At 53.0% G+C, this 27,341-nt stretch overlaps 1 protein-coding gene across 1 annotated transcript in view; it reads right to left on the bottom strand.

The window, feature by feature from the left end:
- The window catches only part of Muc5b (mucin 5B, oligomeric mucus/gel-forming), a 31,991-nt gene extending 4,859 nt beyond the window's left edge, over positions 1-27,132 (bottom strand). Inside the window, 39 exon segments of the mRNA NM_001427156.1 lie at positions 246-346; positions 528-597; positions 677-855; positions 947-1,172; positions 1,272-1,458; positions 1,732-1,988; positions 2,653-2,821; positions 3,112-3,293; positions 3,505-8,901; positions 9,318-9,515; positions 9,593-9,636; positions 9,763-9,907; positions 10,062-10,190; positions 10,540-10,696; positions 12,864-13,103; positions 13,517-13,696; positions 14,465-14,578; positions 14,668-14,806; positions 15,102-15,253; positions 15,485-15,585; positions 15,870-15,925; positions 16,702-16,957; positions 17,197-17,323; positions 18,183-18,277; positions 18,463-18,627; positions 18,995-19,132; positions 19,459-19,528; positions 19,812-19,922; positions 20,133-20,271; positions 20,358-20,475; positions 20,859-20,984; positions 21,432-21,633; positions 22,649-22,755; positions 22,958-23,048; positions 23,477-23,591; positions 23,734-23,995; positions 24,370-24,438; positions 24,791-24,862; positions 27,018-27,132. Of these exon segments, the coding sequence (NP_001414085.1) occupies positions 246-346; positions 528-597; positions 677-855; positions 947-1,172; positions 1,272-1,458; positions 1,732-1,988; positions 2,653-2,821; positions 3,112-3,293; positions 3,505-8,901; positions 9,318-9,515; positions 9,593-9,636; positions 9,763-9,907; positions 10,062-10,190; positions 10,540-10,696; positions 12,864-13,103; positions 13,517-13,696; positions 14,465-14,578; positions 14,668-14,806; positions 15,102-15,253; positions 15,485-15,585; positions 15,870-15,925; positions 16,702-16,957; positions 17,197-17,323; positions 18,183-18,277; positions 18,463-18,627; positions 18,995-19,132; positions 19,459-19,528; positions 19,812-19,922; positions 20,133-20,271; positions 20,358-20,475; positions 20,859-20,984; positions 21,432-21,633; positions 22,649-22,755; positions 22,958-23,048; positions 23,477-23,591; positions 23,734-23,995; positions 24,370-24,438; positions 24,791-24,862; positions 27,018-27,087 (10,756 nt within the window). The 5' untranslated portion in view covers positions 27,088-27,132.
- Between the last annotated feature and the right edge of the window lie 209 nt (positions 27,133-27,341).

The raw sequence follows: 27,341 nt of genomic DNA, 5'->3' as shown, positions 1-27,341 counted from the left end.
GAAATTCTAGCCCTTATGTGGTAAAGGGAGGCAGGTTCTCTGACCAGCCCCAAGCAGCACAGTTTAGACAGAACGGTGGCAGGCTTCCAGGAGGCCTTTTGACATCGACAGGAATTTACGGCCTCACCAGAATCTTCTCTCATACTCGTCTTGCAGAATACGATCACGGCCTGGCAGGTGAGGATGGACCCTAAGGAGGGTGGGGTGGGGCAGGGTTTGTCTCATGGTAGATGAAAGACACTTACGACACTCAGACACACAGATGTCCGTGCGTGAGTTGAAGAGGAGCTGACCCTCAGGGCAGAAGCAGCCCTCTGCCAGGGTCCCATCTGAAAGTTCCTGGGTCCTAATGTGAGGAGAAGCAGCAGAGTGTAAGGTCAAAAATCAGGTTGCACTTCCAAGAGCCAATCGTGAACATCCCAGGGAGTCCTGGGAGGAGGGTACCCACATGCTCAGTTGAAACCCTTCAGACATGCCTGGGAGGCCAGCTGCTACCTCCACATTTCTCTCACTCAGCGAGCTCTCACCTGGGGCTGCAGGAAGCTGGATACATGGGTCCACAAGGCCTGTACTCCTTAGAGGGTGGACAGGAGAAGTCTGTGGGCACAGAAAGCGTCATCAAACAGGTTCAAGAACCGAGGAGGGTGGAGCCCTAAGTCGAATGATTCCAACTTACCACACAGCCCTCCTGTGGCATTGCGCCAGTCGGTACATACACCCTGGATCCGGCAGAGCGCTGCGTAGACCTCCAGGCTCTGACAGAGCGTTTTACTAAAATTGCCATTGCAGTGGTCACTGACACAGGCTCTGAAGAAGGCGTCTGGAGGGATGAACTTGTGGCACTCGGCAAAGACCCTATGATAGTGAGGGGTCAGGACTGGGAGCTCAACAGGGAGGCTGGCCAAGGAACTACTGCCCAGGCCCACCACCCCAAAGGCCGACTCACTGGCTCAACATCAGCTCACAGAGAGGCGCAGAGGGGCATGTGGTGGAGGTCAGTGTGCTGGACATTGGGGGCTGGGAAGTGGTGCTGGGGGAAGGGCTGGGTTGAGCTAAGCAGTCGCTGTTGTTGTTCCCCGGCACCAGCCAGTCTTTGGCCATGTCCTGGCAGTCGGAAGCTATGGTGCCATCAGGCCGGCGGCAGTCGTCTGTCTGACTGTTTGTGCAGGTACCTGGTGAGTAGAGCAGGGATCACATCAGCTTCTGTTATTTCCTATGGACCTGATCCTTTCCCCACTTATGGAAGAATGAGCCAGGTCCTGCCTACTCACCACACTGGCCCTCAGTGTTGTTGCTGAAGTATCTATAGGGCAACCATATCTGGAAGATGTTTCCATCAAAGGTGATGCTGGCGCCAATGGTGGAAATGTTGACACTCATTGTGGTGGCCCCACTCAAAGATACGGTCACGCCATTCTTACTGAAGCCCGACCTTATCCACATCTGGTCCCATATAATCTAGAGATGTCCAGAGGGAAACAATGATCAGAGGGCCAGGTAGGCAGCACACTCTTCGGGCATTCTCCCTCCCAAACACCGGGAACCTTTCTAATGTCTCCCCAGTCTAGAGCTAAGAGTTATTTCTTTGCCTAGACCAACTCCTACATGCCATTTCTGCAGAGGGGAGAATGTTCTCAGTCCTCAGGGCTTTTCATCCCTGCCTATGCCGCCCCATATCTAGACCCCATGTTTGCTATGCGGTATGGAGGCCCTACCTATCACAAAACTCACCAGGCTCTCTTCCTTCCCACTGTTGGTGGTGGTGGTGGTGAGGACAATCTCCATGGAGTTGTAGTACACACTGAGGGCGCGGGGACAGAAGGTGACATTTGTGGTGGCCCCACAGTAGTAGCTGTGGGCAAGGATGCTCAGGTTGCCATGGCGAGGGTGGATCTCTCTCATGAGCACTGAGGTACAGTTGTCCACAAAAGTATAGGAGGTGCCATCGAATGTCAGGTAGTGGGAGTGCCCCCATCCACTGCAGAAGCCTATGGGAGACTACAGTTGGAGACTCACTCCCCAACCCTGTTACCCAGTGCCATCCCAGGAACTATTACTTCAGGGGAACAGTTGCTACACCAGTAAAATAGGTGTCTCCAAAACCATATTTGCTGTGAATCTGATGTTGGTCTTAAAATGGGACAGTTCCAAATTACCTAGGTGTCCCTTGAACCTAATGACAGTGTACTTATAAACGACAGGAGAGATAGGCATGGAGCTGAAGGCCATAGGGACATGGAGGCAGAATGAAACGATGAAGCCACAAGCCGAGGACCCCTGTAGCCCTTAATTTGTAAAGGCAGGGAGGATCCTTCTCAGCCCCCATAGGAAGTGTGGCCTGGCCTGATCTGATCTGACTCTAGTCTGGGGATGGGAGACCCTAAGATTTGCAGTCCCAAGTTTGAGTCATTTATCACGCAGTAATGGAAGTTGTCATCAGTACTGCAGGAAAGGACTCACACTGTGACTTTTCTACCCTGCCTCTCTCTGGTTACAGCCCCTGCCACATCCATGTTCTTAGCCTCCCTGTGCACAGTGCCTGCAGGCTAGTACAGCATTTACATGTGCTGTGTGACATTGACAGACACTGATGTCAAATGTCCCAATGCTGTCCCATCTCGCTGAGCTGTCCCAGGCCTGCCCTGTGCTCACATTCACACTCATAGTGGAAATGGCAAGGCTCCTGGTCCCACACTTTGATGGGCAAGTGCTTGTTGACACACGTGACGTTGTCCACAGGCTCTGGCTCTAGGAGGATGATTTGGTTGTTGCCCTGGCACTGGGCCACCGTGCAGTTCTCCAGGGTCCAAGACTCATTCACCTGAGGGAGAAGACATACAGAGTGTTCACCTATACCTGGAACTTTCGTGGAGACTCAAGCCCTGTCCTGCCTGCAGCCCTGGGTTCCTACAGCCCTGAATGCAGCTTGTGTCTACTGATCAAGACCCCAGACCCCTCTCAAAAGGACCTCCTGGAAGGCAGGTCACTGAGACAGGCCACAGGGCTGGGGTGCTGCTGTGCAGTCGCCATGGCTCAACCCACAAGGAGTTGCCCTTGACAACCCAAACCCACACCACATCAGTGGGAGGTGGGGAGAGAAGGGGAACCCACCTGCCGGGGAGGGGTGATATTATCACAGCCAGGAAGCAGGGGAGACAAAGGCGCAGGGGTAGAGGGCGTTGGAGGTGAAGAGGAGGGGCAGGCACCCTGGAAGCGGTCAACATCACAGTGCTGGTTGCAGATGGCATAGAATTGGCAGCCAGCTCCATCAGTCTTATTGTAGATGATATCCCCTGGGAGGGAAAGGGCACAAGAAAACATAGCAACACCCAGCCGAAGAGGCAGGCTAGTGCCAGGGCAGAGACATAGGGTATGGGGGTAACCTGAGGGAAAGAGAATCTCGTTCAAAGGGCATTGACTGAACCTTGTATACACAAAAGACCCCATAGCTCCAAAAACTGACAAGGGATATAGGGTAGGGAGAACATGGGCTTTTCTACTCACCAGGTACGAACAGCTGTCCAAATGCCCGGCAGAAACAGGGTGATGGGGAAGATGCTTGGCTGGAAATGACAGTAGGCCTGGAGGTACTGAACACCGAGGAGGAAGAAGCAGTAGACACGCTGAAGGTCGCCTGACTGCTGGGGAAGACTTCAGGGGTGTGAGGGGTCCCTGAGGTTGAGGAGGGGATCACAATGGGACCAGTGGCTATAGTTGAAGTCAGGGTGGTCAACACTGCCGAGGTGTGAGTAGATACCAGGGAAGAGGAGTGGGGCACGCTGGAACTAGAGACCCCAGGGAAAGAAGTCGTGGTATTCAAAGCTGGGGCAGTGTGGGTAGAGGACAGGCGAGAGGAAGAAGGGACAGTGGATGTGGTGGCCAGAGGTGACGTGGTACAGTGACTATAGTTGTCACAGCAGAGGAGGCGCACGTGGTAGTTGTCACAATACTGCAAAGGTCCCGATTGGTTGATATTTTTGCATATCAGCCCGAATCGCACATCACACAGGACCACCTGCTGTAGAGCTTCCAGGGGCTTGTCTGGCTCCTTCTCTGAACGGCATTGGATGTCCTTGGGTTGATCACAGAAGATAAAGCCAACCTCACGAAGCACTGCGTAGACCTCAAAGTCCCCGCCTCTGGGGCCAGGGTTGGGGAAGTCGGCGTCAAACCACTCTGTCCATTTGCAGCGAGGTTCACAGCCCGAGTCAGGAGATATAGTCCATGTGGAGGCTTGGGTGCTTGATACGGAAGAGCTGGAGGGATGCTTAGTCTGAAAGGTGGACTCCGTGCTCGAGGACACTGAGGTTGTGAAAGGGACCAGGGGCGTAGGGGTAGACCAGAGCGGGGATGGCTTGATGGTGCTGTAAGGGGTTTCAGGACAGTGGCTATAGTCATCACAGCAAAGCACACGTATATTGTAGTTGAAGCACATTTTAAAATCATCTGTCTGCTCCTCATTTCTGCAGACTAGCCCCGTCTCCAGGTTGCAGCTTACTACTTGACCAACCTTATCAATACTCACTGCAGGGTAGTTCTCTGCCCGACACTCAATTTTCTCTGGTGCCTGGCACATCTTCTTGCCAGAGGCCCTGATGTTTTCATAGGTCTCCATGTCCCCTTTTACTACCCCCGATGTCGGTGAGTCCACATCAAACCATTCAGTCCACTTACACTTGGGCTGGCAGTGTGTTGTGCCCTGGGAGGTGGTTGCATTAGTCACGGTTGGTGGTAGGGTATGTGTCATTGGTACACTGGTGGATGGCTCTTTTATGCCTGTAGTCGTTTCTAGGGTGGTGGACAGAGATTTTGGGGAGACAGTGCCAGCTGTACCCGTATGTACACTTGTCCAGATTCCAGTTGACGAGATCTGTTGTGTTGTCAAGCCAGATGTCGACTGTAATGTCTCAGGCAAGGTCTTGGGTGTTGTATGGATTGAGGAGGCTCTTCCCGGGCTGCTGGTTTCCTTGATAGTTGAAACATGTGGGGGCCTTGTGCCATGGGATGTAACAAGAGTGGCTGTGTGGCTAGAGCCTGTTAGAGCTTTTGAGACGCTTGTTCCTACTGTGGTGGAGGCTGGGTGGGTACTGGCCACAGTCAGACTAGTGTTGGGAAGAGGCTTAGGACTCAGGGTCTGAGTGGCAGTAGTTGCTGATCCCGTCACTGGGACTGACCCTGCCGTGGTGGCAGTTCCCGTCGTCAGGGCCGACTCTGTAGTGGTGGAAGATCCCTGGCAGTGGATGACACTACAACAGAGCACCTTGATCATGTAGTTGTAGCACATCGGGAAAATGCCTCCCTGGTCCCGGTTGTAGCACACCAGACCAAGGCTGACATCACACTTCACTTTCTGTTGCAAGTTGTCTAAGGCCTGTCCAGGGTAGTTCTGGGCCATACACCTGATGTCCTTAGGCTTCTCACAGACTTTTTCTCCATTGGCCCTGATATTGTCATATGTCTCTATGTCTCCTCCATCAATGCTAGAGGTAGGATAGTCTACATCAATCCACTTTGTCCACTCACATTTGGGTTGGCAGGTGGTGGAGGAGGTCTCAGGGCTGCTGACTGTCTGTATGACCGTGCTGGGGCTTGAAGTGGACCCAGTCTGTGTGCTGGGCCCTACTGTGGAGCTGGCTGAGGAAACTCCAGGGAGCTCTGAGGTGGTCTCGGTATGTGGCCTTGAGGACGGGGTCTCAGTAACCGCTCTGGTCATGGAGGCAGCTGTGGCTGGGTTTGTGGTAGTGCTCCCAGGAGGAGTTCTGGAGGGTCCAGGAGTGGTCAGGGAGGTAGAGATGGTGGCCAGACTCCTATTTGTTGCTGGGGCTGAAGATGTTGTGGTGATATGGGGCCTACTAGGCAGCATAGAGTTGCTTTTGGAAATGTCATTGGTGGTCAGTGTTTGAGGGTTCTTCGTTGTCATTGTGGTAGAAATGGGATGGGTGGATGTGGCCATGGTTGAGGTACTAGAATGGAGGTCTTTCCACAATGTGGTTTTTGTTCCAGAGACCGGTTTGCCAATAGAGGTGGTCAGCGTGGCAGTGCTCAGAACATTGGAGGAGGCTGTCCACAAACTTGTACTTGGCTTACCCGAGTGTGGCTCTTTTGAGGTTTGGAGACGGCTGGTGGGAGAGGCTGGAAGTGTAGAGAGACTAGAGGCAGAGAAACTCCCAGTAGTCCTAGTCGTGGTGTTGGGGACAATCTTCTCTGTCCTAGGGGTAGAGGGTCTCCTTTGAGTTGTGAAAGAAGTTGAGGATTTTGGCTCCTCTGATGACCACTTGCTTGTGGACATGGGGACTATGCTGGGAAATCCAGTTGCTGGTGTGGAAGTGGTGGACAGTGACCCAGTTGTGCTGATACAGCTGATATCTTCCTCACAGCAGAGGACACGGATATGGTAGTTGAAACAAGTTTCATTGTCGACCTGCTTGCTATTCCTACAGATGAGTCCGAAGTCCACATTACAAACCACCTCCTGGCCCAGTTGCTGGAAGGACATGTTGGGGAAGAGGATGGCCTCACACTCAATGTCCACAGGTTTCTTGCATATCTCGATACCTGTCTTGTTTTGAATATGATAGTAGGTCTCAATGTCTCCTCCAAACTGGCCAGGTTGGGGTTTGTCACTGTCCAGCCAATCTGTCCAGGTGCACTGAGATTTACAGCCTGTGGAAGTGGTCTCTGTGGTTGTGAGGGCTGAGGATGGACCAGTGGTTAGCAAGGATGAGGTTTGAGTCTCCCTGGATGTCACTGTAGCTGTAGAGGAAGCTCTGGTAAGGACTGTGGTTTTTTCACGGGAAGAAAATGACTCTGTAGTGCTGGCGCTGGTAGGCATGCTGGACACAGGCCAGGAAGTGTGTGTGGATGTCCCAGAAGTGGCAGTAGTGGCAGTTCCCATCGTCGGGGCTGATTCTGTAGTGGTGGAAGATCCCTGGCAGTGGATGACACTACAACAGAGCACCTTGATCATGTAGTTGTAGCACATCGGGAAAATGCCTCCCTGGTCCCGGTTGTAGCACACCAGACCAAGGCTGACATCACACTTCACTTTCTGTTGCAAGTTGTCTAAGGCCTGTCCAGGGTAGTTCTGGGCCATACACCTGATGTCCTTAGGCTTCTCACAGACTTTTTCTCCATTGGCCCTGATATTGTCATATGTCTCTATGTCTCCTCCATCAATGCTAGAGGTAGGATAGTCTACATCAATCCACTTTGTCCACTCACATTTGGGTTGGCAGGTGGTGGAGGAGGTCTCAGGGCTGCTGACTGTCTGTATGACCGTGCTGGGGCTTGAAGTGGACCCAGTCTGTGTGCTGGGCCCTACTGTGGAGCTGGCTGAGGAAACTCCAGGGAACTCTGAGGTGGTCTCGGTATGTGGCCTTGAGGACAGGGTCTCAGTAACCGCTCTGGTCATGGAGGCAGCTGTGGCTGGGTTTGTGGTAGTGCTCCCAGGAGGAGTTCTGGAGGGTCCAGGAGTGGTCAGGGAGGTAGAGATGGTGGCCAGGCTAGACAGGGAAGTCCTTGAGGTTGTTGCTGAGAACGTGTTGGTAGTGTGGGGACTGCTGGGAAGCAGGGACTGCCCTTGAGAGGTGGACCTGATAGTCACCACAGATGGGATGCCAGAGGATTCTAGACTCTTGGGATGCTGAGTGCTCACTGAAGTGACTGTGAGAGGGGTGGTGAGTGGGGATGACACACTTGTAGTCAGGGTTCCAGGGGTGGGCAAATCTGAAGCATCTATATGGGTGGTGGACCCTGAGGGAGACCAGGTCTCAACTGAATCAGTGTTGGGATGAGGCTTGGAGGACAGGGTCTGGGTAGTGAAAGTGGCAGTTCCCGTCGTCAGGGCCGACTCTGCAGTGGTGCTAGGTCCCTGGCAGTGGATGACACTACAACAGAGCACCTTGATCATGTAGTTGTAGCACATCGGGAAAATGCCTCCCTGGTCCCGGTTGTAGCACACCAGACCAAGGCTGACATCACACTTCACTTTCTGTTGCAAGTTGTCTAAGGCCTCTTCGGGGTAGTTCTGGGCCATACACCTGATGTCCTTAGGCTTCTCACAGACTTTTTCTCCATTGGCCCTGATATTGTCATATGTCTCTATGTCTCCTCCATCAATGCTAGAAGTAGGATAGTCTACATCAATCCACTTTGTCCACTCACATTTGGGTTGGCAGGTGGTGGAGGAGGTCTCAGGGCTGCTGACTGTCTGTGTGACTGTGTTGGGGCTTGAAGTGGACCTGGTGTGTGAAGTGAATTCTGCTGTTGTCTGGGAGCTAAGCACTGTGTTCTCATTGGTCCCTTTCACTGTTGTAGTCCAGGTAGGGTTGGACAAGGGGAGGCTGCTGGCTGAGTTTCTAGATGACGTAGGAGATGAAGTAGGTCTGCTCTTTGAGGCAAACGTCACTGTTTGCCTTGAGCTGTGAGTTTTATCCAGTGATGTCTCTTTCCCACCTCTGGTCCAGGACTGTGATTTTGAGGATGCTGTATGAGTGGTAAGTGTGGGCAGAGAGGGGTTTTTACTGGTGTCAGACTGAGAGGGAGTGGTACTCACACCCGAGGTCAGAGAGGAGCCACAGGGCACATAATCACAACACAGAACCCTCAGCTCATAGTTGTGGCACAGTGGGGGGCTCTGTTCATTGTTGAAGCATCTCAACCCAGAGGATAGGTCACAGTTTACCTTCTGACCCAGCTTCTCTAAGTCCAGGCTGGGGAACTTCACTGCTCGGCATTCAATGGCAACGGGGGTTTGACACACCTGGTACCCTTTCCTCCTCAGGTTCTCAAATGTTTCAAAGTCCCCGCCTAACATGCCAGCCTCTGGATGGCTCTCATCATACCAACTGGACCAGTGGCAGACCTCACGAACACACACAGTAGACGCAGTGGAAGCTGAACCTGTGCAAAAGCGATAAAAGGCCCTGCTCGGTTCCTCTGACCTCAGAGTCTAGAAACAGAGGGCTCCACCCATTTCCAAAAGTTAGGACCATTCCTGACCTGAACCCAGGACCTGCCAGCTAGTCTGGAGAGAGCTCACTGACTGAGGTAGGATACACTAAAGAGGAACCTGGGGGTTTTAGTGGTCTCTGGTGGCATCCCTATTAGTTGTGCAAAAGAGTCTTGGGGACTAGAAAGGGAGAGGTGAGGTCATGGATACAGGCAGAGCCTGGCCTACCAGACAGTGGGTCAGGACCCAGCATGCCTCTACAGCTCCCTTGACAACTTCCCTTATCCCAGATGTGGTCAAGCCTTTCCCTGGGTTAACATAATAGTTTAGAGTCCAGGGGCTCCCAGAAAACCTGGTATGGGCTTACCGTTTGTGGTAAGGGGTGTCAGAGTGGTGGTGAATATGAATGGTGTGGTAGACGGGACTTCAGGGCACTCTTCAGTCGTGCGTTTTATAGTCCCGTTGTCTTTGCAGATGGCTACTAAGCAGGCACCGAGGCCATCAGTGGTGTTGTAGACAACATCATTGTAGTTGTAGGTACGGCCCTCATAGATGCATGTGCAGGCTGGGGATTACATGCACTGGCTTAGCTTACTCACCCTCCAGTCTTTCTTCAACCCCAAACCCACAGCCTTTCCTTACCTGTAAGGTTGTAAGCACACTGGAGGCCACCAGGGGTGCAGAGACTGGAGGGAAGACAGGGGCTCTGAGAATCTGTGGGCAATCCCTAACTACGACACACTTTCGTCCTCCCTGTCCTCTCCCAACCACCATGGATCTCTACCCTCTCCCTTCCCTGGGTCCTTTCTCACCAACTCTGGCAGTTCTCAGCTGTAGGGACCTGTGTGCCAATGTCATGATAGTTTCCGTCATCATCATAGCAGCCACACTGGGCCACACACTTCATCTGGTCTTCATTGAAGAAGGGCTGGCTGGGTGGGCACTGTGGGTAGCAGCCTAGAGCATGTGGGGTTTATCATTTGGCTTCCCATCCTCTCAAGCATGTAGTCATTTGCCCAGCCTCCAAGCAGTGGCAGAGAACCCCCAGTACATTGGGTCTGCCCTAAAGGTACCGTGCATGGGTTACGGGGCCCAAAGGTTCTACCCTCACCTTCTAGGCCTGGCAGGTCAACCAGGCAGTGTCCAGATGGATTCCGACAGGTCTTCAGACAGGGGGCTCCACAGGGCTGATAATGCCACTCACATTGCCCATGAGGGTTGTAGTAGTCACAGAAAAGAGCTGAGCAAGAAGGCCAGAGCTAAGCAGGCGCCTGCTAGGTCTCATGCTGGGCTGCACCCAGATACACAGGCCTCGAGGTAGGCAGAAGCTTCCTTGGGTTCATTCTTTACCCCATGTCCTGGAGACCTCAACTTCAACTACCACTTGTCAGGTCAAAGAGCCATACATGTATATAGATATGTGGACACATGTGCAAACACACACGTGCACATGCACACACGCCCCCACCCACAACCATACACTCACGTGTCAAAATGGCCAGACTCCAAGCCACGAGGGAGGTATAGAGACTGCCACCCACCCCAGCCCCAGCCCCACCCTTCAATCCCATAAGCAGAGCCCCACTCACGGCAGATGTCTGGAGTCCTCCAGGACAAGCACACACCCACATCACGGCAGGCCTGGGCGTAGGCGGCCACGGCAGTGCAGAAGCACTCACAGTCACCTCCTGAGTCACAGGCACACACATCATGCACACAGGCTTCGTAGTATTTTGTAGAGTCAACCTGGAATGGAGGGACCAAAGTACCACTCAGGGAGGACAGCAATGTCTACCCAGGTCACGGGGCAGCTGAACATGGAGGAAGGGTGCAGAGTTAGCCATAGTTCAAACCCACACTTATGGGAAGTCTGATCTGGGACTGTGGCTGCTATCAGTGTTCCAAATGGGACTGGTTCGACACCACCTTTCTGACTCGCTAGTATAACTACATATTTGCACACCTGCATACCCATAACCTGCCATTTGTCCACCCATATGCCCGTGCTCCTATACCTGCTCATCTGACAGCTTGTACACCTGCCTGAATACCTGAATAATATACCTATCTGTATAGGCATACCTACTGTATAGGTATACATATGGCACACATATGGTGAGCCACTTGTATACCTATCTGTTTGGCTACCTGTGCACCTGCTTATATATCTATCTGCACACCTACATGCTCACTGCCTGTACAGCACCTGCACCCCTGTAAAACGCATACCTTCCCACCCATGCACACGCCTGGATGTACACCAGTGCCCACCTATGAACTTGCACACCTGTTCGTGTGTTCACCTACCCTCCTAACCACTTGCATATCTGCCTGCCTGCTGACCTGTGCACTTTCCCTCCTGCCCATACGTGCACCCATCCACCTGTCTGTTTGCACAGATGCTCACCTGCACGGCACTGTGTACCTCCCCACCCGCACCTACACAAGTATTCACCTGCCCATCTGCCTGCCTGTGTGCCCACCTGCATACTCACTATACTGCTACAGGCAGTATAACTGACCGCCTGTAGCTGCCCCACTTTCACACCTGCTTTCCTTCACGCACAAGCACCTGCACACCTGTGCATCTGCACACCTGTGCACCTGCACACCTGCGCACCTTCACTAACGCTCGGCGGATCCTTTTACTTGATCTAGTCATATGATCCACAGGTTTTATACCTGCAGAGCACTGCACTTCTGTCTTGTATTCTTGCCCCAGTGCACCGGCCTCCATCCTATGTCTGCCTTCCCGTAACTGACTTATTCCCTGGATTGCTGTGCCCATGACCTCTGGTGGCTCCCTGGTTTGCTTTTGGGTGCGAGCCCCTCCCTGACCTCATTCCTGTGGAGAATTGTTGAGAGACAGCAAATTTTATCCCCCATCCATTTGAATGAGTTGGTTCCCAGAGACTGCTTGACCTTCCAGACATGCTCCAAGGAAGTAGTGCAATGGTTCTCAACCTTCCTGATGCCGTGACCGTTTAGTACAGTTCTTCACGGTGTGGTGACCCCAACCATGTTATTCCATTGCTACTTAATGGCTGTAAGTTTGCTTGTTACAAATTGTAATGTAAATGTCTGATGTACAGGATGTATGTTATGCGACTCCCAAAGGGGTCAGGACCGGCAGGTTAAGAACCACTGAAGTAGTGGGTGGTCCCTATTCAGCATTTTTTAACGTCCAGACTGGCACAGCCATGGGACATGTCGTTAACTGTCTAATTCTGTGGAGGAAAGCACCTCCCACTCACACTGTGCCAACTGAAAGACCCAGGAATGGACTTAGGTTCCTGCTCTTGCCAACAAGGACACCTCCGAGTTAGCCTTGTCAGGCCACAGTGAACCAAGATATGAAGAGCATGGTAACCAGAGGGACCCCTGTCCACCTGCTCACAAGGTTGGTGTGGTGGCCTGAGGTGCTCAGCACAGGTGAGTAGCACTGGCTGCCCATGATCCATGAGCACTTTCTGGTCATGGCCTGAAAGCCTGAGTTGTGAAGCTCCTTTCCTAGCTGGACACTTGAGTCTTGGTTGTAGAAATAGAAGGTAGCCTTAGGAGATCTAATGAGAGCCAGTTACCACTTCCCGCTGGTGTTTCTGATGTACCCTAGACAGGTCTGGGGGTCACCCAGGAAGATGATGACGGAAATTCATTGAGAGTCATGGATGGTGGCTGTAGTGAAGGGCTGCTCCCAAAATAGTGGAGATGACTCCATGATGGGGATATATGCATGAATGCCCACGCATCTTGCAGTAGATTTAGGCCTAGAACTTGAAAACCCAGAGCCATGTGCTCTGACTGGGTCAGGATGACCCTCAAGGTTCTGCTATGTGCCTAGGTCAGCAAGACTCAAGTCCTACCAGGAAGAAGCAGGCAATTTCAAGTCCTGCGAACCAAGACCAGGCCCTACCTGAGAGTGGCAGGCAGCGAAAGTTGCGCTGTTGATGATGCTACATTTTTTCTGGGCCCAGGACTTGCGGTAAGGGTTGGCGATGCAGGGATCCTTAGGAACTGGGGCATCCGGGCAGGATGGGGAGAACTTCCAGCTATTTCCAAACTCCAGCACATCACCCACCACAGACTGGCTGCGTGTGGTGAAGTCATTGATGGCATTGTCATCAAAGTTCCCACACAGGCCGCAGACCCTACCCTGCAGACACATAGGGAGAGAGAATCCTCAGACAGTTCCGTGAGGTGGCACAGAGCCTGGATGGGGAGTAGAACATAGGGAGAACCCATTTCCCCTGGATTGTACCCAGTGAACTTCCAAACGAAATGTTATATAGGAAGTAGGTCCTGGGGCAGGAGGGTAAACTGCACGTCTTCTCTATAGAAGACTGTCTCTGCACAGGCCTGTGGACAGGGCAAGGCCACCAATCTTGGTTTCAGTACACCCATTATTCATTGCGATCTTAACTCATCCCTCTTGGAAACTGGCATTGTGTGTGACCTTGGTGGCCAGGGCTTTTCAATGTGGATCAGCCCTCAGTTGCCTTGTCAGCTTCCAGCCTTAGACCTGTCGGAGCTGAGCCTAGAAGCAGGGTACATGGTGGCCACACTTACCTTATAATGCTGCTGCAGCCGGACAAACACACTGGTCTTCCTGTCCCAGGACACGACTATCCCACTCCGGATCTCAATGACCAGGAAGATGCCCATGTATCTGATCTTGTACGGAGGGTCCCCACTTGGCCCTCGCGCTACCACCTTAAAGTTCCCCTCATGAAGGATCAGCTCATAGCTCTGTAGATGGAGAGATACAGTACAGGGCAGCAATGGTTTCAGGGAGCTAAGAAATGAAGAGCTTGCCTGCTCCCCTTGGAGGACACCTCAGCAGATGAAGACTTGCTATGTGAGGGGTGGAGAGAGTCAAGCCACATAGCTGCAGATCTCCAAAAGCTCACATGTGCACTGCTGTCTCACACCATCCCTCACCCACCTCAGGTGACCTGATGCTGCCTTCCTCCACTCTGGAAGGGATGCATCCCAAGCCAGCAGCTCTGCTTTCTGCTCTGTGAAATCTGACTTTACTCAGCCAGAAGTAAGGTACTGGGTATGATATCCTTCCCAAATATGCCAAGTAATTCCAAGGATGTGAAAAACAACACTACTAAAAAAAAAGAGCCATTGGAAGATCTTGAGGTAAGCTGTCTGGAATTACCTGAGTGTCCCCTAAGTCTAATGTCTGTCTTGTTGTGGCCAGAGACATACAGACATACAACAGAAGGTCATGATTAGTTAGAGACAGACTGGAGCAATGCTGCCACACACCAAGGACTCCTGGAGCCCGTAGCTCAGAGAGGCAGGAAGGATCCTCCTGACCTATATGGAGCAAGACCTTGCTAACCTTGCTCTAACTCTGGAGGAAGGATGGAAGACGGTAGAATCCATTATAAGTCTCCAGTTTGGGTCTCTCATTATCCTTCCTTTGAGAAGACTTCCTGGCTGGAGAACCAGGAATGGAGCTGCAGAGGAAAGGAGGCAGTTCCCAATGGCTACAAATGTACTAACCTCCACAAAGATCTTGATGGCCTTGGAGCAGGTGGTTCCTGTGGTCCCACAGGGGACATTCTCAGTGACAATACGGAAGGTCCCATCAGTACTGGTGTTGCCTCTGCAGTAGTCCTAAGAAAGGAGGAAATGAGGCTCTGGTTACAGCCCAGAAATAACCAGAAGGACAGAGAAGGGTGATCCACTGGGAGGGGACTACATACTTGAGCCAAGGTATACTCGCAGTTGCCTTCAAAGATGTAACGTTCACCATCAAAGGTAACAAAGTGGCCGTCCCCATAGGCCACACAGGCACCCATGCAGGGCTGGTTGGTGCATTCCCACCGGCGGTTCCGGCAGGTGCTGGGAAAGGAAAGGTCATTGCTGACAAGGGAATTGTCCTCTGAGACCAGCTGTCCTGGTCCTGTGCTAGCAAGCCACTTCACTTGGGGAATTAAGCTCAGTGTAAGTCAAGCTTTGGTCATGTGTGGCTGTGTTTCCAATCACCCTAGGCTCGATAAACAGTCCTTCCTCCACAGAATGGGGTCCTGGGAGTACCTTGGCCCCAAGACACATGCTGAGGCCCCTAAAATATCAATATCTCACACCAGTGTCCCTGTAGATGCCTCTTGACCCCCTCTGAGATCCCAAGACTTACCAGTTATTGCAGTCTACCCGAATGATCTCCCCAGGTCTGTATGTGGCCTCATTGTGTACGCAGGGGCAGTCCTCCTCGGCAATGCAGCCCCCATTCCCATCTGCTACCAGCCCTGAGGGACACACGCAGCCCGAGACACATTGTGTGCTGAACTGTAGACAAAGTTGGCTGGTCAGGGACTGAGACAGCTGCCTGTTCCCTCATCCCTGTTAGGTTTCCAGGACACGGAGCAAGCAGACTCAGTCCTGGGAATGCTCAGGAGGAGCCATTAAGGAGCAGCAAGACGCAAAGCCATTGACTGCTCTGTGACATTGCCCCCTCCCCACCCTTCCTGCAGATTAAGACGGTAGACAAGGGTTGGCATTAGAACTGAGAGGACTCACGCAATCCACATCCAGCGTGTGGCAGCTTCTGAGGCATTCAGCCCCGTGGTCACCCACTGAGGCATTGTTACAGTCCAAGTATACCATAGGTGCCTGGCACTCTGCAGGGAACAAGCATGTGAGAGAGACCTAGGGTGGGATACTCCTGGCCCCTGCCATCCCCCCAACCCTGTCTTACTGCTAAGATCGTAGTGAGCTAGGGTCTTACGTGGCTTGTGCTCTTTCCAGAGCATCCAGGCTATGTGGACCTGCCACAGAAGGTATAACCCACAACCCCCAAGAGCTCTATGGCTACACTGCCGGAAAGCCCACAGACCTGCCTTCCGTAGAGCATCCTGGCACAGTAGCCATGGCCGAGTACAGGCTGGTCAGAATGGAATGTTACCTTTGTTTCTCTGCATCAGGGCTCCCAGGCAGGTCAACTTCCCATTTGTACACGAGCTACAAGAGACAGTAGCAGCCCTGCTCTGGGCCTAGTGTCTCCTACATCTTAACCCCAGCACTTCCCATACCCCACCAAGGTCTGGGCCTTCATGAAACTCCTTGTCTCCTCCCAAGGCCAAGAGGGTGCCTGCTGTTAGGGGCCCATGGGAAGACCCTGGACCCCACATTCTCACACACTCAAGGTTCAGCCACCAGCCTGAGACGGTAGTGCCCTTACGTAGGGCCAAATGGTAAGAAGTTAGGTCATTAAAGGGGACAGTGGGGCTTTAACCCTAACTTGCCCATCCTCTCTTCCTTGCTATGCAATGAGTTATGTTCTACATGTTCTCCTACCATGATGCGCTGCCTTACCACAGGCCCAAAGTCATTGGACCACTCAGTCATATCCTTATAGGCTGAGCATTCAAAACTGTGAGCCAAGACGAACCTCTCTTTCTGTCTTGTCCTGGGTTTTTGGTATAGTCCCAGAAAGCTCGATTATACCATGAGTTGTAAAGGAACTGCCTTTGAGGTCAAGGGGGGAGTAGGACCTCGGCTGAGAACTGCTTGTGAGTGCTTCTGCACGCGATATCACAGGACCCTCAGAACAACCCCCCTGCTGTTTCTCAGGGGCGTCTGAAAGGTGCCCCCAACACCCAACATGCCCCAAGTATGTCCTGAAACCCTCAGTGAGGAGGCCATACAAACTTTCAGGTATAGAAAGACCAGCAGCTAGAGACCTTGCTGACACAGACCTGTGAGGATGGGGAAGGGTGTGAGAACAGTCTCCTTACCACACCACACCGTTGTCCATAACAACCTCTCCGGAAGCCACCACGGTTCCATGGAAGTAGCAGGGGCACTCCTCCACTGGGACACAGTGGTCCTTGTCATTCAGGAAGGTACCTTCAGGGCAGGTGCAACCATCCACAGGCACAAAGGGGATGCTGCAGGTGACGTCAACCTCACTTAGAGAGCGGCACGTAGGCTGGCAAGTACTCACTGAGTAGGAGTACTCCTTGGTTTGGGGGCAGTTGTTCATGTACTTGTCTATAGGAAGAACAGGGGACAGAGAGATCAGTGACTGGGGAACTGGCCCAACCCTTGCTCTTCCCTGCCTCAAACCAACACCCTTGTTGACACAACAGGATGCTGCACAGTAGGCATGGGACAGAGGACTAATAGCTACTGCTGCCGAGGGTCCTAAGTGGCCCCTGTGCCAGGGTGGCAGGATCCCCGTGGGGATGTATACCCTGTGACAAAGCCTCGGTGGCCCACAGCGTACTCACAGCAGGCTTTGCCCCTCCAGCCACTGAGCAGCACGCCTTTGGCAGCACAGGCACGCACGTAGGAGGACAGGGCGGCACACATGCAGTCCTCGCTATTCTCACAGTTGCACGTGTCAAACAAGCAGTTCTGGGAGACAGGACATCAAGGAGTCAGGAACCTCTGTCTCCTAAGTCCCCTTGTTGTTCATTAAACTTTCCTATTGCATCCGCCAAACCCCGGTCAAGGCCTGGGCCTGTGGCTTCCCAGCAGGAGCCACCCTATAAGGGACTTTGACAAGCAGTGCCGTGGAGGGTTGGCTTAGGCTTGGCATTAAAGACAGAGTCAGAGGCCACAGGGCAAAGTGGCAGCCAGATTAGAGGCCAGGCCTGGGATCTGAGCATAGAAGCTAGAACGCGTGAAGCCTAAGGCGGGGAGGGGCCCTGAGGAAGAGTGTGTCCGTAAGACAAGGGCAGGGTCAACCTGTATCTGAGGTGTCATTCTACTTGGGCTTCCCATAGGGAACCTGGATGGGATGAACAGAAAAAACTGAAGCAGAAGCCAGATAAGTTCAGGAAGGAGTGCCCAGCAAGGTGTCGTGGAAGTGGGTTACCTGGAGACCCACCCTTGGGGGTGGAGTGATATGCTAAAGCTTAGGGCTTTGGTGTGATGTTTAGGATTGAGGTGTCCCCCCTCCCCCGAAGATGCTCTGTCCCATGTGAATGGGGCACATCATAGAAAAGCCTTTAAGGGAAGGCCCATGGAGAGAAAGGCTACTTGTGATCACCCTGCTCCAGACCCTGCTGTCTTTGCAAGAGGGAGGTTGTACATGCACAAAGACTATGAAGGACCCTTCTGAGCTTTCTTTTTTAGCTCCTCGATTGGTGAATCTTTTAACTGCCCTGGGAAGTACACACCAGAGTGGGTAGTGGTGGGTGGGCCTTGGGAGTCCCGCCTCCAAGGGCTTTTATGCCTACCCCCACCCAAGGCCAGCAGATCATGGTCTCACCGAGTAGAAGGGCACCGGGCTAACAGTGGCATGGCAGGCTGAGAAAACTCCTGAGCTTTCAGTGAGCATCGAGCACCACTCCCGAGCGAAGTTCTCTAGGAGAGGGAGAAATGTGGGCTGCCCCTCAGCTGCTCCTCAGAGCCTGTCCCTGGCTGTAACCTTAACCCTTCATGCCTTCCTGTCTACATGGGGGTTCTCTGAGCCCTTCCCTTGGGGGTTCCTGTGGCCCAGAGGTCAGGAAGGGCTGTCAGACTGGCTAATGGCTGGAGAGGGTGGTTACCGTTCTCCACACTGTATGAGCAGGGGTCTTCATAGGTGTTCTTGGAGTTGGGGCAGGAGGCTTGAGTCTTCCAGGTGTTGGAGAAGGCTGCCCCTGTGCCCTCCACCACCCCACTGAGGGCTGTGAAGTCATCGGCCTGGTTCTGGTTGAAGTTTCCACACAGGCCTAGAGACCAAGGTCAGGAGGTCAGTGATTTATTCAACCTGGTCACTCTCCCCAGGCTGTCATCCATCTAAGCATTGTTAAAAGAAGACCGAGGAGAAAGTCCCTGCCTAGTACCTCCCCTATGACAATCTCCTAACAGGGCTAGCCCAATCAGGGCAGCACAGCAGGCTGTCTTCCCAGGCTACTCCACAGGTTACTGACTAGATGTCAGACATGCTGGGTGGTGCTGGGGTTTCCACCGAGCCATAGAGCCAATGCTGCCCAACCATCTTTCACACTTGATCTCACTTCACAACCTAGAGTTGTGAAGGCCCCAACAGCCCCACCCCCACAACCCTATGTTCAAGCCCATTGGTGCCTCACTCACCACACATCTGGCCTTGGTAGGAGCGGTCCAGCCTGACAAACACCTGCATGAAGGGCACCAGCTGCACTTGCAGCTGCAGCCCCGTGCCCACCTGTACTATAACGAAGAAGGATGATGGCCTGAAGATGGTGACGTTGCCTGTAAGGGGAGAGACGTTAGGCATGCTGGGAGCTGGCCCAACAAACAGGACAGTGCAGGCTGGGACTGGAGGTGGAGCACCTAAGGAAATCCCATGCCCAAAGTCCCCAAATGTGCACGGGATGTAAATGACTGCCAATTGTCCCTGATAGGGCGTGGACAGTGTTGCTAGACATAGGGCTCCCATAGAACAGGGGTAGCAACTTGTCACCGGAGCTGACAAACAGCCGCAAAGAGCTCAGCAGGAGCTAGACTCTCCCCAGTGCTGAAAGCTGACCGCCCACTGAAGGCAGCAGCCTGGCCTGCTGTGTCAGGGAGCCACACACCTGCTGACAAGGGCAGTTGAGTGAAAATGGAGTTCAGGAACACAGCACCGTTGACCTGGATCCTGACGACCTGGTATGCAGTGGAACAGTTAGTACCCACAGGGCCCATCCGGACACTTACAGAAAGAATTGCGACGGAATCCCCCCTCCATCCAGTGACAGAGCCAAAAAGGAAGCTCAGCCCTGCCCTCGCAGGAGGTTCTAGAATCTCTCCCTAGGTGGTGGCTGCTCCTGTCTTGCAGGCTTGGAGAGGGAGTGATGGCCTCTCTTTAACCGGTTGCCACTCTATATACTTCCCTACCTCTGTTCTTCATAACCCAGAGTGTGATGGTAGTCAGAGCTCCAGTCCTCACCATGTCCCCGCTATTGAGGCTCAGCGTCACTGCTTTGAGGCAGTTCTCGGTGTCCGTCATTCCACACTTCCGAAGATCCACCAGCACAGTGAAGCTGCTATCTGCACATTTCTGTCAAGAAACCCAAAATGTGTGATTGGATGGAGAATTTCCCTTTGCACAACCCCTCAAGACCTGGAGGGACTCTACAAGTATCCTCAGGTACCCCAGTTTTCCACAGGCAGCTTGTCATGGGGTCTGGAATATCCCATGGCCTTCACCCCTGCTCCTGACCATCGACAGGACTCTAGTCGGTATCTGTGGACCAGATTATGACCACACCTTGGTCAGGATGTAGCTGCAGTCTCCATGCACATTGTAGAGTTTCTCATCAAAGGTGGAGATGTGGGACCCGCCTTGCACAGAGCAGGTGCCGGGGCACGGCAGGTCCTGGCACTGCCACAGTCCCCCGAAGCAGGTGCTATGGGAGAGAGTCCATGAGCAGAAGGGGAACAGGGCAAAGGCAAGCCTCACCCCACATATCTCCATGCAGGCTGTTAAGCTTACCAGGAGCTACAGGTGGTGTTGAAGGACTCTCCAGGGGCATAAATGTGGCCACCGTGGGTACAGTGGCACTGTTCCAGGGGCAGGCAGCCCAAATGTCTGACATCATCCAGCACAGTTCCTGGTGGGAGGGGCAGTGAACACAGATGTCTCCCACACAGATAGTGGGGCTGCTTGCTCCAATACAACCCTAGTCCTAGGCAGGGGGAAGGGTCCCTGGTCTAGAATACTGTCCCAGCCTGAACTGACGGGGATAAGCTCCTCTGGGCCTCAGTTTCCCCACCTGATCTCAGAGACCCAAGACACCTATTCTCTGGAAACAGGCCAGCAGTTTTCTGTCTTGCTAATGATCAGTTTCAATTCTGCACATAGCTGTGGGATGCAACCCCTAGTAGGGCCAATCAACCTTAGGAGTTGAGAGGGTCAGCTGATGCTGGGGTCAAATGCTAGTGCCCATAACCCAAAGGTGGCCTTGGAGGTGGAGACAAAGGGCACAGGGCCTGCCTGGGGGACAGAAGCAGCCATCCATGCAGTGGTCCTCGCACAGTTGAGAGCGCTGGGGGTTGGAGCAGGTATCCACACAGGGTGAGCTGCACTCTTGGTATTCCATGTTGAAAGGGCAGGTCCAGTCTGTAAGAGATAGTAGCACATGACCCAGGAGAAGTGAGTCCTGATCACTCCAGCCAGTGGGAGTTATGCCCACTGCTTGCTCTTGTGTCCACTGAGGTCCCAGAAAGCTATCTCCTGGATAAAGCAGTAGGCAGGAAAGCAGGGGCCCAGCACTTCATAGACAGCCTTCTATACCCATGGCCACCTGAGGCCACGGTCCTCCAGGTGACCCTACCCTGAGGTTCTGGAGCGACATCTTGCTGTGCTCAGGGACACAGCAAGGCCCACTAGAGTCTTCAGGCATAGACTCTTCCCTTCAATTCTGCCCACTATCTCCTCTGTCTATGACATTCACCCTCTCTTGGGGACCCTTAAGTGGTTCTCTCTACCTTGTCTTCCCAGTCATGTTCTAGGCTCAAGACTGGCCCTTAGTAAGACCTTGGGCTATCCTTTGGTGAGGGTACTAACTGCAGAGATCGGAACGCCTCCAGTTCTGTGGGTGGCCCCCTGCATGGGCACACTGGCGGGAATATTCAGCAAAAGTGGCACATGGGCAGGTGGGGCAGCGGCACAGGTCCTGGACACAGGCATCCAGGTACACGTTGACGTCTACCAGGGCGATGCACTCGGCAAAGGCAGGGCCAAGCAGGATGTGACGGCAGATGCCCTCCTGGAGAACACAGAGAGGCTAAGCACCTTCTGAACTCTTGATCCTCAAGCAGAATTGTCATGAACCTTGCAATGAGGACCATGTCCCTCCAAGGGCAGAACATGAAGCCCCTCTTCCCTGGGTTCCTTCCATCCATTTGTCTGTTCATCCATCATCTCTCTATCCATTCATCATCCAGCCACTATCTATCTATCTATCTATCTATCTATCTATCTATCTATCTATCTATCTATCTATCTATCTTTCATTCATCATCCATCCATCATCCTTATACATTATTCTCAAACACTGTGAACTTGTTGTGTCTGGTTACAGAGTCCTACTTGGCTCTGAGGGAATGACCTGGGCCTCTCTGTTTCTCCAACCTCCAGTGCTCCACGACATGCTGATTTGTGGCTTGTGCATACAGGAGAATGCAGAGTGCATTCTTGTATGGTAGCTCAGAGAAGGGAATAAACATAACCCACCCTTAGGTGTCCTCCACCTAAGTGCTGCTATTGAACATCTTCCTACACCAGAGAAGCCAGTGTGGGGCCAGGCTTCCCAGGACTGAACAGCATTCTCCTTCACTTCACAATTTAGGGAGGACTCAGGTATTTACTAGTTTCAGGGATTATGGACTCCCATCCAAAGGATGAGTCCTCCTGCTCACAAGAGGGGTTTCTTAAGTGTCCTTGAGTGTCTGCCTTTGGCTCACCGTATGGTGGTGGGCACACATATCCCCCATACACATTACCTGCACACAGAGATCATGTGTGCCCTTGTGGACAAGTTGTGACTGTCCATTAAAACATGTGATCCTTTTTGGACCCACTGAGGAGGGCCAGCCTGGCCTACCTCCCTCAGACCTAAACAGCAGCCTCCTGGGAGCTTTTTATTCCAATTGTTCAGGAGCTTGAAAGCCCTCCATCTGGTCACCCGGTGTTCCCCAGCCGTTGGCCAGGCAGTGCTTGGTCTTATATCAACCTTGCACTGTTCCCGGACTTGGGGACTGTGGCCCGATCAAAGTGCTCACCGTATCTGTGCAGTTGTTGGCAGGTGACAGTAGGACATCCTGGCACTGTTCTGTGGGACCATCCAGCTTCTGCAGGTTTCCAAACTGGACAGGGGTCAGCCTAGTGTCTGCAGGAGAGAAAGTTCAGTCAAGAGGTCTGATTATCGGGGGTTTTACCTGGAAACACACACACACACACACACACACACACACACACACACACACACACACACACACACACTTCCATCCTCCATGTCTGCAATCCCTCCTGGACTTCCTAGATTTTCTATCCCCTAGGACCATCTAGCCCGAAGACTCAGTGACACTCACTGTGGGCGTAGAACTCATTGACAGCTGGGAGCCCGTTGAAGTCACCGCACAGCCCACACGTCTGGTTGGTGTATTTGGAGTCCAGTTCCAGCTGAGGGTGAGACAGAGCAGCTTCAGCCTCAGGGCTTCTGCTCTGGCTCCAGGCCCTGCCTGGCAGCTTCCTACCCCACTCACCCAGGGAACTAGAAAGGGTATTCCCCTAATACTCTGCAGGGTCCCTATAATAGGTCCAGGAGCTCTAAGGGCTGCAGGTGAGCTGTGAGGATATGTGGAGACCATATGGACTGGTGAAAACTGCAGGTAGCTATGAGTGACTGGGGTTTTGTGAAATCTGTGGGGAATTTCCAGGGAAGTCTATGAAGACCGTGAGGATTCTGGAAGGGAATGTGGAGTTGTGGGAGACCATGGAGGGCTCTGAGGAATCTGTAGTATTGAGAGGAGCTATGTGAGATGGCAAGAGTTTGTTTAAGACCTGTGTAGGGTTATCGGGGCTATAGGGAGCTGACTGAATGTCCTCACCAGGACACTGTCTTCTTCATTCCACAGGAAGTTGAGGACTAGCCTGATGCTGATCTTCACATAGCCACTGGTCTTCTCCATCAGAAGACCTGCACGGCTGTAGGGCAGCTCCTCCCTGTGCAGAAAGTTCTGGTCTTCCTTCAGCAGGTATAGGCAAGGGCTGTCCTCCCCACCCACTCTGATCCTGATCCCTCCCCAGAGTACCAAGTGGGGACACACTGAGGTCTAAAGACCACAATGAATGCAGCCCAACTCACCGATGTCCGTTTACCAGGACAGAGCCATTAGACAGCTCAATCACCAGTCCCTGGGCCCTGAGGAACACATAGGTGACCGTGGGCCTGGAACCCTCAAGACCACGACGTAATTGGATGTTGAAGTCCTCGTAGGTGGCCCCGCAGTGTGAAGAGAAGACATAGTTACAGAGGCCAGGGAAGCGGAACACGTCACCATCGAAGGTCTTATAATGGAAGTCACCCCACGTGCTGCACACTCTCCCGTTGTGTGCCAGGTGTAAGGCTACAGAGAAACCAGAAGGAATCACTGAATGTCACCACTCCATGCCAAGCTATCCAAGGGACAACCCCCTAGGGCCAAGGCAATATCTTTGGAGCAAGGAAGCCCCACTACCCATAGCTATGTAAGGTAGCTCTCTTCTGTCTCACTCCCTCAACGGCTCAAATAAAACCCAAAGACCCAGATCCATCCCTCGAGGGGCCTTTTCATTTGCTGCAGGTCAGATACCCCACAGTAGTCAACAGATGTTCCCGGGGAAAGTTCCAGACCCTATTCAGAGCCTCACCCTATGTCAGCTTCAACCAGATAGGCAATCTCCCACTTGCCCACGCACCCCCACTCCTTAGCCTGGCTGGCAGTAGGAGCTGTCCACTTACCACTTATGCTTGGGAAGACAGAGATAGGTGGGATGAAGGTGACATGCCGTGCGGATGAGGATGTGGGGGCTGCAGAAGGAAGGCCAGGTCACACGGGGGTGTAGCTGAGGGTATCTTTCCTGGCTACCCACCCTCCACAGTGCCCACCCCAAGGAAATCAGGAAGCCCAAGACTAACAGGTTGGTTCCAGGATATACAATTTCTAATTGATCACCCCTGGACCTCTCACCCCCACCGAAACCCTCTCCTATCCGCCCAGGAGCTCCTCCGCTTCTGAGTGCTCTGGTCTCTGTGTGCCCAGCACTGCCTTCAGGCAGTTAAGAGTTTTGATGTGATGAATGGCTGTGGGAAGACCAGTGGTCTGTCCTACCAGAGCTCAATCCAAATCACTGCCTCCCCTCCCATCCCCTGAGCCACATACCACTATACACTTTCTGACTGTCTCCGGTGAGTTCTGGATGTTCTGCGCTCAGCTCTTCCTGGCCCTGGCTCTCTGCAGGAAAGGGGAACACAATTCCAAAAGAAGCCATCAGGCCATGGCTGCATCTGTAGCTTAATGTGAGGCACATGGGTTGGCTCTGCCTGCAGGACAAGCCCCTCCTGTAATCTATAGAAACCTGAACAGACTTGGGCCTGGTGACCCTAGCCCCACCAGCTACAGTATCTTTCAGTCTGTGAATACCATCAAAGCCAGGTTTCCTGAGCAGTTCTGGTCCCTGTAGGCCAGTCCTTCTCCCTACAGTGGCACCTTGTCTTGCCAGTGATATGGAAGATGGCCCCAGTGGGTCAGAAAAGCAAATCAGGAAACAGTATTAGTATCATAACTGTCATGATCATCTGTTGGGTGGTGGCTTGAGGCCCTTGGAAGACAAAGGCTGGCTTTGTTAGGGAAAACGCAACTAGCAGTTTCCACAAGTGGCGTAACAGAAAGAAACCTAAGATCCAAAGGCAGCCCCAGACTGGATCTATGAGTCAGGGCAGGTAGCATGAGGAGTTCAGTTCTTGGTGCAGAATGTCCACTCTCGATGGCCTGGACTGTCCACTGCCTCTGGGCAAGGCCATCTCCACAGCCTGACTGCTAGAAGCCCAGGAGGCAAGAGACTAGAATGCTAGAGACAGCTTCAACCTCCACAACTCAAGCCTCTGAAGGCTGGTGGCTCCTGAAGGCCAGCACTTTGTAAGGGACCTTGTTCCCCAGGCCAGCACTCAGATGACTACTTGCTCCAGTGCCATGGGCAGTGCGGCTTCCTGTTTGATTTTCCCAGCGTGTCCAGATGACCTTTGGAAACCGCAGGGACTGTCCTGTGCGTTAATCCTTCCTCAAGGGCCCCGCTTGACTGCATTTCCCAGAGGCACGGACACTCCCTCTGTCCATCCTTGACCCCAAATCCACAGCCTCTCCCAAGTGTGCTTGGCCCAGCCTGTCCTCTGCCATCTTCTGGAAGGCCCTGTGGATAAGAATATCCCCTATCCCAAGCCCCCTGTGCTATGCCAGTCCCTGTCAGGCTGAAATCCCTCAGTCTCCACTTGACCAGAGAGTTGTCAGTCACCTCCTACACACACACACACACACACACACACACACACACACACACACACACACACCCAACATCTTGGTCTAGGTTACCCATCCTGACAAGAACTAAATCCCTTCTAAGTGAAGACCCCCACCCCCCAACAGTTAACACAAAAGGACATTTCAGCAACCCAAGGCTTAATTTGCCCTTTACAAGTAAAATTAGTGGGGAAGAGGGCTGGCTGCTCAACTGGTAAGCTCAGCACTCTGACAAACAGAATCTGACACAGGGAGAGCCCTGTTATGGAGGAATATGGCCCAGGGGAACAGTCAGCAGCCATCAGACAGTCCTAGAAGCAAGAGAAATGACCATGGCTTCTCGGGCTCTAAAAGAATGGATTTGGGGGTACCCTTTCCCCCACATCTACTGCCTTCTTTCACAGATATAGGAAGCCTGGAACTGAGGTCCCCTCCTGCTCGAACTCCCAATCTAGGATTCAGAGCCTGGGGAGGTCATAGCACTTGGGGATTCCAGCCAGCTCTGCTTACTTACTGCTGAGCCCTGTGGGAGCCACCTTTTGACGGTCTTAGCATCCCGGCTTTCTCAAGAGCAAACAGGAAGGGAAAAGCGCTCAGCTGACAGGGTCGCACAGCCCACCTGACTTGGCTATAGTTTAGGCTACAGCTCTGGGTATCCTATCGGTCTGTTCTAGCTCCATCTCTAATTCTTGGAGGTAGAATCCACTCCATCAAGGAGTCCCCGGCTTCTGTGAAGATCACCCTGGTACCTGTAATCCCAGCAGTGAAGGGAAGACCTGTCCTAACTAGAAGTCTCTGTCCCTGCTGATTCTGAGGCAGGCCCCTCAGACTCAGAAATACCTCTATGGTCCTCACATTCATCTCCCCTTCCTGCTCATTTCCAAAGCCAAGACCGTCTTAGGGTTTCCCTGGGGTTCATTCCCGGAGGCTTAGAGGACCTACTCTCTTCCAGATACCTCCCTCCAAGCCAGGTCCCGGGACCACAGTGTTGGGGACAGTGGGAAGTGCCTGTCATCTCGGCAGGAGAAATCCCCAGGTGGAGGTCATCTCTCTGGGAAAATAGTTTTGAGAAGGCAAGAGGCTTCGAGCTTACCTGCTGGCCACACCATGAGCAAGGCCACAGAAGCCCAGACCAGAGCCCAGCTCCAATTCCTGCCGCCCATCCTGGGGGCAGTACAGAGGGCAGGCAGGAGGGACTAAGACAAGGCACTTGCTCCCTGGGGGCCTGGACTTATGTAGCCGATGGCTTTGGCCCAGAGCCCAGTTCCCTGGCCATGTATGGCACTGTCTACTCCCTACACAGCCACGTGTGTTTGCTCTTGGGGAGGGGCTATGGCAGGAAGAGGCCATGGAGAAGGAAGGATTTGCATCACGGTGCCACCAGACAGAGTGTTCCCACCCCTTGTGGCTTCTGAGA

Source organism: Rattus norvegicus, chromosome 1 (genome assembly GCF_021556685.1).
Source record: "Rattus norvegicus strain SHRSP/BbbUtx chromosome 1, alternate assembly SHRSP_T2T, whole genome shotgun sequence".
In the NCBI taxonomy this organism is placed as follows: Eukaryota; Metazoa; Chordata; class Mammalia; order Rodentia; family Muridae; genus Rattus; species Rattus norvegicus.
The sequence above is the reverse complement of the archived record's forward strand: the minus strand, read 5'-3'. Positions and strand labels throughout refer to the sequence as shown.